Source organism: Drosophila guanche, unplaced genomic scaffold, assembly GCF_900245975.1.
Source record: "Drosophila guanche unplaced genomic scaffold, DGUA_6, whole genome shotgun sequence".
Lineage (NCBI taxonomy): Eukaryota > Metazoa > Arthropoda > Insecta > Diptera > Drosophilidae > Drosophila > Drosophila guanche.
This window is the reverse complement of record NW_022995753.1, coordinates 2,727,077-2,736,990: the sequence shown is the minus strand read 5'-3', so window position 1 is coordinate 2,736,990 and position 9,914 is coordinate 2,727,077. Positions and strand designations below refer to the sequence as shown.

The window sequence follows — 9,914 nt, the reverse complement described above, 5'->3', positions numbered from 1 at the left end:
TTTAAAGCCGAATACAAAAATTCAGGAATATGGATTCTAATCATGAACAGAGAATGATTAACCCATTGCCATGCATTGGGTATTAAAAAAACAATACTGAAATTAGGAAATGTAAAAAATGGTTCTCAGTCACTTTTCTTTTGTTGGTAAAGTGAAATAACAGTGACAAACTCAAGGTGTTCAACAGTTTGCATTTTGCGGGGCTACGTGGGTTAGGTTCGCCTTCTTCCTCAGGATAACCTTGGTATATTTTGAAAATGAGAAGGAATAGTTTGGTATATTTCTGTGGGTCAGACTGTGTATGCCACTTATACATCCGCGGTCACACTGGAGCAAACGAAAATATTGCCGGCCCCGCCACAGTTCCATTCCGCGGTGTGAAATCATTTTATTTGGCAAAGTGAAAAGTTTTCGGTAATTAATGTGTTGCAGATCCTGTTTTTTGTTATTGTTAAATACTTCTGGTGTGTGTTGCACCATGGGAGTGTGTGGTTTATATGTTCGTGCGTGCTTGTGTATGTGTGTGTGTGTGCAAAACTGCTCCTTTGTTTGCTCATAAAAAAACGGCGTCGTCTTTGCGCAGTTCTTGTTGTTTTTTGTAGTTTTTGTCATTGTCATTGCCGCTGCCGGCGCCAGGGTGTGTGCCGCCGCAAAGAGGAAAAACAAAGGCCTCCTTTACACCCGTTTTTTGCGTGCGTGTGTGTGTGTGTCGATAATTAATTGCACGCAAGTTGCAGCAACTTGAAAGTTGCATTATTTTCAAAGCCTGTCACGGAAAATGTCAATAAATGCAAAATGCAAGAACAACAAAAATCAACCACCAGTAGAGAGAGGGTGTGCGTGTGAGAAGAGAAGAGCAAAAAAAACAGTTAAACAGTAGCAAAAAAGCTAGCGCTTGCCGGTTTATGCCCATTAGCCCAACTCCAGCCCGGCAGCCACCCCCAGCCAAGCAGCAGCAGCAGCAGCACACACCCACATCGAGAAAGAGAGAAAGACATTGTCGCGTGAGAGTAGGGGGAGACACCCATATTCCTTGCACCCTTTGCACACGCTGCACAGCATAGCACAGCGCACACAGAAGATGCCGCTCCCTCTCTCCCTTTTAATGCTCTCTTCTCTTATGCATGCTCTCCCACGCCGGACAGACCGGATCCCGTTAATATTGAGCTATAATGCTGGAGAGTAGAGATAGCAGCTGCACTAGCAGCAGGAGGCTCTCCTCATGATTGCACTTGTCGTCTCGGGCTTGGTATATCTGCATTTCTTCTTCTTTCTTCATATCTATTTCTTTCGTTTTTCTAAATCACTTGACCCCATTACCTGGTAGCAAACCCAATACCTGAATCACTTGGCTGTTGCTGCTGGTGCTTCCAGTCGCTGCTTCTGCGGCTGCGACTGAGGCTGCCTGGCTAGCCTGGTGGTCATTTGTTTTGCCGCTTTCTAACGGACCAGTTGAATTGGCGCACGCGTCGTTAGCCTTCCGTTTGTTAGTCTCCTCTCTCTCTATCTATCTCTCAGTCTCTGTGTTGGCCACCCCCCTCCCCTACCCTCCCGCGTGGATGACTGGCTGCACTTGGGAAATTAACCATCCACTGACGCTGCTGCTGAAAGAAGAGGAGAAAAAGTGGTTTGCTCTGCTCTCCTGTGCGCGCGTGTGTTGTGTGTGTGGATGTGAGCAAGTGTGACAAACTCTCCAATTCTCCAACCCCCTGTCGTCAAGGGTCCATCAACTGTGCGTAGAATGCTGGCTGTCTGTCGAGGAAATTTCCATGACAACCGTAGATCGGTGATATATGCATGTTTGCTATATATGCGCACTCATATGTAGGTGTGGCTCCTGTTAGTGCAACATATATATGTTTGTGCAATTTGAGAGGGTAGGGTATACAAGTGTCGATTTTTCCCCTCACATATCCTCTTATACAAACAAATATTGCATACAGCAAAAAATGTACATGTGTGTGGTTGTGTGTTGTTACTTATCCGGCTTTTTGTGGAACATCTTTGGATATTGTCAAATGGATGGATGGATATATTGGCTGGCATTGAAGCCAATCCTCTGCTCCTCGCACTTGCTGCAATCGCAGTTGCATTTAGATTGCTTTCTCTTTTCAATTGGCAGCAGAAGCAGCAGCACGGGGAGTGGGTGTGGGGGGAAGAATTTGCAACGGACACCGTTCCAATTTCATTCCAATGTATATTCCAGTATGTGTGTGTGAGTGTTTGATGGCAGTGCAAGTGCCGTTCCGTGCTGCGCGGTGCCTCGCTGTGCCGGGAATTGCCTTATCAAAAAGCTGGTTTGTTTCTTTTTCTGTTTGTTGCCTTATCGAGTGACTCATGGCGGTGGACAACAGCAGGCGTTTGTTTTAACAACAGGAACTACTCGCCATTGAAATATTTGATATATTAGTATTATTAAAAAAGTGCCCGAAAACAGAAGTGTGACTGTGACTCAAGCTCATATTTTGTATTTGCCTGCACTTTTCCAGACATTCACAGAGCCAGCGACAGAAGGGAGCTGAACAGACCAACAGACCTGAACCCACCCCAAATCTAGCGATTCAGCGAAAAAGATTCTCCATTCAGGCACATCGGATTGCTTTCCATTCGAGCAACAGTCACATCCTCAGCCTAAAAGAAACAGCATGGCCTGGCGCTTCAAGGCTTCCAAATATAAAAACGCCGCGCCTATTGTCCCCAAAGCGGAGGCATGCGTCCGCGAAATCTGTGTGGGTAGCTATCAGACTTATGGCAACAATATCGCCGCCTCGGCCGCCTTTATGGCCTTCAATTGGGAGCACACCGGATCGAGTGTGGCCGTCTTACCGCTGGACGATTGCGGGCGCAAGAGCAAGACAATGCCGCTGCTGCATGGCCACACGGACACAGTGACAGACCTGAAGTTTTCGCCATTCCATGACGGCCTGTTGGCCACCGCATCGCAGGATTGCCTGGTACGAACTCTATAATCCATTCTTCCTTCCATCCCCCCATTTATGATTTTTTCTTTTGATTTGTCAGGTGAAAATCTGGCATATACCAGAAAAGGGCCTGGAGCAGTCGCTCTCCGATCCGGAGGCCGTCTTCTCACACAAACAGCGACGCGTGGAGACGGTGGGCTTCCATCCGACGGCCGATGGTATGATGTACTCGACAGCGGCCGGCTGTGTGGCCCTGTTCGATCTGATGAGCCAGAAGGAGATATTCTGTGAGTGCCTTTGTCAAACCCAGTGCTGGACGAACGACGTCTAATCGGGTTCACCTTTTCCACTCACACAGCAAACAACGAGCATCCCGAGGTTATACAGTCGGCCAGTTGGCGCGAGGATGGCACCGTCCTGGCCACCAGCTGCAAGGACAAGTGTGTGCGAATCTTCGATCCACGTGCCGCCGGCTCACCCATCCAAATGCTGGCTGAATCGCATCAGAGCATCAAGGATTCGCGAGTAGTCTGGCTGGGTGGCCAGTCGCGTATCCTTACCACCGGCTTTGATGCCGCTCGCCTGCGGCAGGTGATCATCCGGGATATTCGTAACTTTGGCACACCCGAAAAGACCCTCGAGCTGGACTGCTCGACGGGCATACTGATGCCACTTTTTGATCCCGACACGAACATGCTCTTCCTTGCCGGTAAGGGGGACACGACCATTAATTATCTGGAGATCACCGACAAGGATCCATATCTGATCGAGGGACTGCGTCACACTGGCGAACAGACAAAGGGCGCCTGCCTGGTCCCCAAGCGGGCACTGAAGGTGATGGAGGCGGAAGTGAATCGCGTTCTCCAACTCACATCCAACATGGTCATTCCCATCATGTACCAAGTGCCCAGAAAGGTGAGCGATGCCCACATACCCAATTCACCGAATGAAATCGATTCAAACTTTGGGTGTTCTTTCCTCTCCTCTCTCCTCTAGACCTATCGCGATTTCCATGCCGATCTCTATCCGGAGACCACAGGCTACAAAACAGAACTGATTGCCAGCGAGTGGCTGAATGGTAGCAATCAGGCGGTGCCCAAAATGAATCTGGATCCAGCAAAGCGGGAACTTGGCGACGAACCGATAATTGTAAGTGCGGGTCAGGTCAGGATGGGAGCCGGTATTGAGGAATAGGGAATTTCTATACAGGGTGGGAAGGGGGTTGTCTGTTGGTGGTTCTATTCGATTTTTGATCTTTAATTCCCGTTGTCCTGGCCATCAATTCAGATTCATCGCGGTAATTTAAGCGATTTTGTCAAGAATCTGGAAAACCAGCGGACCAATGGCCAAGGCAAGGGCACGGTCACCGGCCAGAAGATTCAGACACAGACCCCAAACCAGAATCAGTTGTCGTCGGCCAAGCGCAACGACAACGAGCACTTTGTGATGCTGAGCAAGGGCAACAATTTCGAGGAGAAGAACGGCAACGACAACAGCAACAGCACCCAGAACGGAGCCGGTCAAAAGAAGAGCTGCGCCCAGTCACAGTCGCAGTCACAGCCGGACGGGGAATGTAGCGAACTGATACGCAAATTTGAGGCCAAGTACAAGATCGATACCGAGAAGGATGTACGTACTGCAGGCGGCGGTGCCCATGATGATGAAAAGGAATCACCCACCGAACATTCGGCGGGCAGCAGCGAAGAGGCATCCGCCAGTTCGTCGGGTGCTCTGGACACGCATTCAGCCAGCGGTAGCAACTCCCCGCCCAAGCCAATGCCGCGAACATCGCGCAACAATTCACTGCCAGAGGCCAGCGATTCAGCGGGCGAGAGTAGCAGCACCACAACCACACCACGGCCCAGACCACGTACAACGGCAGCGACTGCCTATAAGGTGCCACATCCTATTCATCCATCCACAGATACAAATCTGCCGATCATCGTTTTTGGTTGTTGTCTTTCGATTTTGTTTTGTAGCCTTTGATATTTCTTTTCACCATTGAATTTTGTTCGATTTTGTTTGCTTCAATCATTTTATTGATTATTATACCCTGCAATCGAAGAGTAAATAGGGTATATTGTATTTTTGCGCAAAGTGAATGTATGTAACACCCAGAAGGAAACGTTTCCGACCCCATAAAGTATATATATTCTTGATCAGCATCAATAGCCGAGTCGATTGAGCCATTTCTGTCTGTCCGTCCGTCTTGTTGAGCGCCTGGATCTCAGAGACCATAAAAGCGAGAGCTACCAAATTTTGCATCCAGACTTCTGTATGCTCACACTCTTACAAGTGTATTTCAAAAATGAGCCCGCCCCCTTCCACCCCCTTCCAAAGGGCGAAAACCTTTGAAAACTAAAAACGCCATTCCGCAGGGAATGGCCCTATCTATCAGATCACCAAATTGGCATCCGATTGGATCATTATTATAGCCAGAATGAAGAAATTAATTTTCAGTGGCCAAACCCACCCTGTCCAGCCGCTTTTGTTGTTCTTTTCACATTCTCTCATTCACACTCTGCTTCTGCTTCACTCGGCCCCTGCCTCTGCTGTCCCCCTGCCTTTGGCTCTGCCTCTGCCGACTTTTAACCCACCCCGTCCCGCAACTTATATTTGTTTTTTTTTGTGTGCGGGCGCTGCCTCTGCCGCGAGTCTGCAGTGTGTGGGTCTAGGGAAGGGCGGCGAGCTAACGGAGCGTGTTGGTGGGAGAAGTGTTGTAGATGTAGATGACAGATGAAGAAAATATTTAAAATTTGACAAAACACCGCGAAGGTGCATATGTAGTACTGAGTGCCGGGTATAAAAGTTGTGACGCATAAGAAGCGTCACACACGTCCCTTCTCGTTTTCATTGATCTTAATGATTATTTCTCTTTACATCGATTGGATTTAATGATTACTTTTCATTTGTATCACTATGTTTAACAATGATTATATTAATTGATTCATGTTTTCATTGTTATTGATTGGAATATTGATTATTGTCATCGATAGCGTTTGATATCGGTTATATTTACGATTCGTTTCGTTTGTAGATTTATTTTTGACTGGTAGACCACCAAACCCAAGGCATTTTTGTTGTTGCTTTTATTGCCTCAGAATATTATGATTTTTGTCACCATTTTGTAGACATTTTGCATAATTTTCAGTTGTTGCCAATGTTGCGATCAGCTTTAGATGTTTATTTTTTATACAAATTCGAGCATTTGTTGCTTCCGCCAGAGTTTTCGGAGCATTCCACATTTTTAAGTGCACTGTTTGTTTATTTTTTTAATTATTTGATTTTTGAGCAGCACCCATTTGCATAGATATGTTTTTCATGAACTTGAACTATACTTTAAAAACACTCACACACAGCCTCGTTTGGGACCGAAGCCCTTCTCGAGCACCACAGGCGATGTGTCCTTTGACAAGGTGTTTGCCGTGCCCCTTGCACCCGGCTCACATGAGAACATCTCGAGCGTTGGCCAGGAGAGCAACGTAGGCAGCGGAGGCGGAGAGCCAGCACCAGCCATAGCTGCTCACGTACAGCCGTCAGCCAAGCCGGATCTCATTGAAATTGAAATCAAAAGTGAGTGGTAGCCAAAATCATCATAACAACACCTTTCTGTATCCCCGATGTACTCTACAGAGAAGAACGAGCGGGAGACGATTGCAACCGCTGGAAATGGAGTGCAAAAGTCACTCACTACATCGGAGCGGCGCAAGGTAAGCACCTCTCTCTCTCTCTCTGAGGATAGTCTGCTGTAGTTCCTCCACTACTACATATGTGTGTGTGTTTGTGTGCGTGTAACGTGTTTAATCCTTTCTGTAATCGTTATCTGTAATCTGCTCTCTTCTGACATCTCTTACATGCCTGTGCCCGTGCCACAACAAAATTCGCCTTATCTCGTGCCTAACTTTCTTTGATACGCATCCTGACTACTTACTAACTACCCAAACAAAACAACTCCAAAACAATCTCCTCTGTCTACTACAACTTCCAACTACTACAACAACCACAACAACAACAACCACTACTGGAACCACTGTAGTCTTCGGCTGACGATGATGAATCATCCGATAAGGTCTGCTAGGGGGATCACCACCCGATTGCCATCGATTGCGATAGCCAGCATTAATCACACTTTATTTTATTTTCTTTTCTTTAACCCGTTTCACCCGCCACTTAGATTTTCGAACAAAACTCCGAATCGTCGGAGAACTCAACAGAGGGCGAAGATCGCACCGATGCCGATCTCCGACGCTTCTCCTCGGCCCGAAGCAGCATTGCCGAACGTCGACGTCTCTACGAGAATCGATCCAAGAGTCAGGTGGACGAGAAGGCCCAGTCGCCAGTGCCATTGTAAGTGTCTGGTGGCAGGAAGATTCCCTATGAAATGTTTTCTCAATGCTGTCCTCTTGCAGGCGTCGTGAAACCTCCAAGGTGGAGCCGGTAAAGCTCAACCAACCGCAGCAGCAGCCACAGAGCAACGTTATTGGTGGCACCTGCGTGGACAGCAAGCGCATCTCGGTGCCGGAGGGAAAGCTCCTCGAAGAACATCGTCAGCAACGGGGCAATAATGGAGCCGCCAATGCTGCTGGACTCAAGAAATCCGCCACGGAGGCCGCCTTCAGTGCCGCCTCGACCAAACGCACCTCGACCGTTTTCGGCAAGGTCTCCAAATTCCGACACCTGAAGGGCACGCCCGGCCGCAAGTCAACACACATTGAGAACTTGCGCAATTTGAGCCGCCAGATACCGGGCGAATGCAATGGCTTCCATGCCAATCACGAGCGTGTGGCGGTCCCGCTTTCGGGGCCAGGCGGCAAGATAGCTATCTTTGAGCTGAGTCGCCCGGGCCGTTTGCCCGATGGTGTCATTCCCTCGCTGGTGAATGGCAGCAACATCATGGACTTCCAGTGGGATCCGTTCGATGCCCAGCGCCTGGCCGTTGCCTGTGACGATGGCATAGTCAAGCTGTGGCACATAGCCGAGGGCGGCCTCAGTGAGCCAACCAATACGCCCGCCGGCGAGCTGACAGCCCACCTTGACAAAATCTACTTCATCCGCTTCCACCCGTTGGCCGCCGACGTTCTGCTCACAGCCAGCTACGATATGACCATTAAGCTCTGGGACTTGCGCACCATGACCGAGAAATGCTCGCTCACGGGCCACTCGGACCAGATATTCGACTTTGCCTGGAGCCCATGCGGCCGTCTGGGTGCTACTGTCTGCAAGGATGGCAAAATACGCGTCTACAATCCACGCAAATCGGAGATGCCCATACGCGAGGGCAACGGGCCCGTGGGCACCCGGGGAGCACGCATCACCTGGGCCGTCGAGGGACAATATATTGTCTGCACTGGATTCGATAAGTACGATATTTTCTGCCACGATTTTCCTCTATTTCTTCTCTATTTATACATTTTTTTCATAACACTTTACAGGGTCTCGGAGCGACAGATCAGCGTTTACAATGCCCAAAAATTGTCGGCACCGCTGAACACGGCCAGTCTGGATGTGTCGCCATCTATATTGATACCCTACTATGACGAGGATAGCTCCACACTGTTCGTTACAGGCAAGGGCGATTCGACCATTTATTGCTATGAGATCACCGACGAGGAGCCGTACATCTGCCCGCTGTCGCATCATCGTTGCACATCGCTGCACCAGGGCTTGAGCTTCCTCACCAAGAACCACTGCGATGTGGCCAGCGTGGAGTTCTCCAAGGCCTATAGGCTGACCAACACGACCATCGAGCCGCTCAGCTTCACAGTGCCACGCCTCAAGGTGGGTGCAGAGTCCGTCTTGCCTGTGTCCAAACTGAGTACTCATTCTCGTAATAATTTTTCAGAGCGAACTGTTCCAAGACGACCTCTTTCCATCCACGCGCATCACCTGGAGCGCCACGCTCAGTGCCGATGATTGGTTTGCCAGCAACAATGACAAGGCGGCACCCAAGATCAGTCTCAAGCCCGAGGGCATGAAGACCCGTAAGTAGTCCGTGTTGCGTCGTGCTCTTGACTGCATCACCTCTACTTTTTGTTCTCTTGTGTGCTTGCAGTTTCTTCCATACATGTAGTGCCAGTGCAGCATGTTAAGAAATCGTTAGAGCAGTCCGCTATATACAGCCAAAAGCCAGAGTACGAAATAAACAAACAGCAAGAGGTATGGCAGCCCCCACAATAACACATTAACTCAATTAAATCAATATTTATAATGCAGATACAGAAGTCGGTGAGTGCGCGCATGGAGTACACCACAAAGCTGGAGCAGGACGATATGGAGGGTGTGGACGAGAAAGAGTGGCAGGAGTAGCAGCAAAAGAATCAGCAACAACAAAATTGGGAGTAATTTTTACTATAAATATTGACAGGACACAGCAACAGCAAAACATAACATAACATACATATATGTATATGTATAATAATAATAATAATAATAATAATAATAATAATAATAATATATAATAATAATAATATATAATAATAATAATAATATATATATATATATATATTTATATAGAACTCTCTCTCGTAGACTTGCTTGCGGCATAACAAAAGAAACAAACTAATCCACAAACATGGCCATAAGAAGGTCCTCCAATCCGTGCAGTATACACATTTGTATGTTGTTAAACAAAAAGGGGGAGGAAAGGTGAGACTGTTCCGTACCCTTGGATTTTCATTCCCTATCCCCCGTATTACCCTACCCTCCTTCTCCTTCAACTCACACTGCAGTTGCTCAAGAATTGCCAAATTACTGATCGTAAGCAATAATTTTGTTCGTTTCGTTTCGCTTCGTTTTTTGATATTTGTTTAAACTACACAGCGTTATAATGTGTAATTATGGATGTTTATTTGTTTGTATGTGTAAACGTGTGCTACAATATTTAAGTAGTTAGTCCAAAATTAGTTTAGGCCTGACTTGTATAATTGATAATCATTTACACTTAATGGAATCCCTCCTGAGTTCTCGCGTCCATAAGTTTGTGTATTTGTTTTG

At 47.7% G+C, this 9,914-nt stretch overlaps 1 protein-coding gene across 7 annotated transcripts; it reads left to right on the top strand.

Moving 5' to 3' along the window:
* The first annotated feature begins 303 nt into the window (after positions 1-303).
* On the top strand, positions 304-9,272 carry LOC117588502 (coronin-7). Of its 7 annotated transcripts, none has more exons than XM_034279817.1 (15): positions 304-414; positions 2,500-2,954; positions 3,022-3,208; positions 3,280-3,836; positions 3,918-4,070; positions 4,209-4,817; positions 6,281-6,494; positions 6,555-6,631; positions 6,958-6,990; positions 7,096-7,268; positions 7,331-8,281; positions 8,354-8,699; positions 8,764-8,902; positions 8,974-9,077; positions 9,135-9,272. In XM_034279817.1, exons 2-15 carry the CDS (start codon positions 2,646-2,648, stop codon positions 9,225-9,227), a joined length of 3,945 nt encoding a protein of 1,314 aa, XP_034135708.1. In that variant the 5' UTR covers positions 304-414; positions 2,500-2,645; the 3' UTR covers positions 9,228-9,272. The 7 variants fall into 7 exon arrangements, with proteins under 7 accessions (XP_034135708.1, XP_034135705.1, XP_034135709.1 ...); XM_034279814.1 differs by having other exon boundaries at positions 328-414; positions 2,490-2,954; XM_034279816.1 differs by lacking the exon at positions 304-414 and adding an exon at positions 1,472-1,486 and having other exon boundaries at positions 2,490-2,954.
* Positions 9,273-9,914: the final 642 nt, after the last annotated feature.

Excerpts from the sequence above, each read along its gene's own strand:
- LOC117588502 (XM_034279817.1), top strand. The coding sequence starts at position 2,646 with ATGGCCTGGCGCTTCAAGGCTTCCAAATATAAAAACGCCGCGCCTATT. Across the intron at positions 6,632-6,957 it reads CTACATCGGAGCGGCGCAAG|TCTTCGGCTGACGATGATGA; the intron begins GTAAGCACCTCT and ends GAACCACTGTAG. Across the intron at positions 6,991-7,095 it reads ATGATGAATCATCCGATAAG|ATTTTCGAACAAAACTCCGA; the intron begins GTCTGCTAGGGG and ends CCCGCCACTTAG.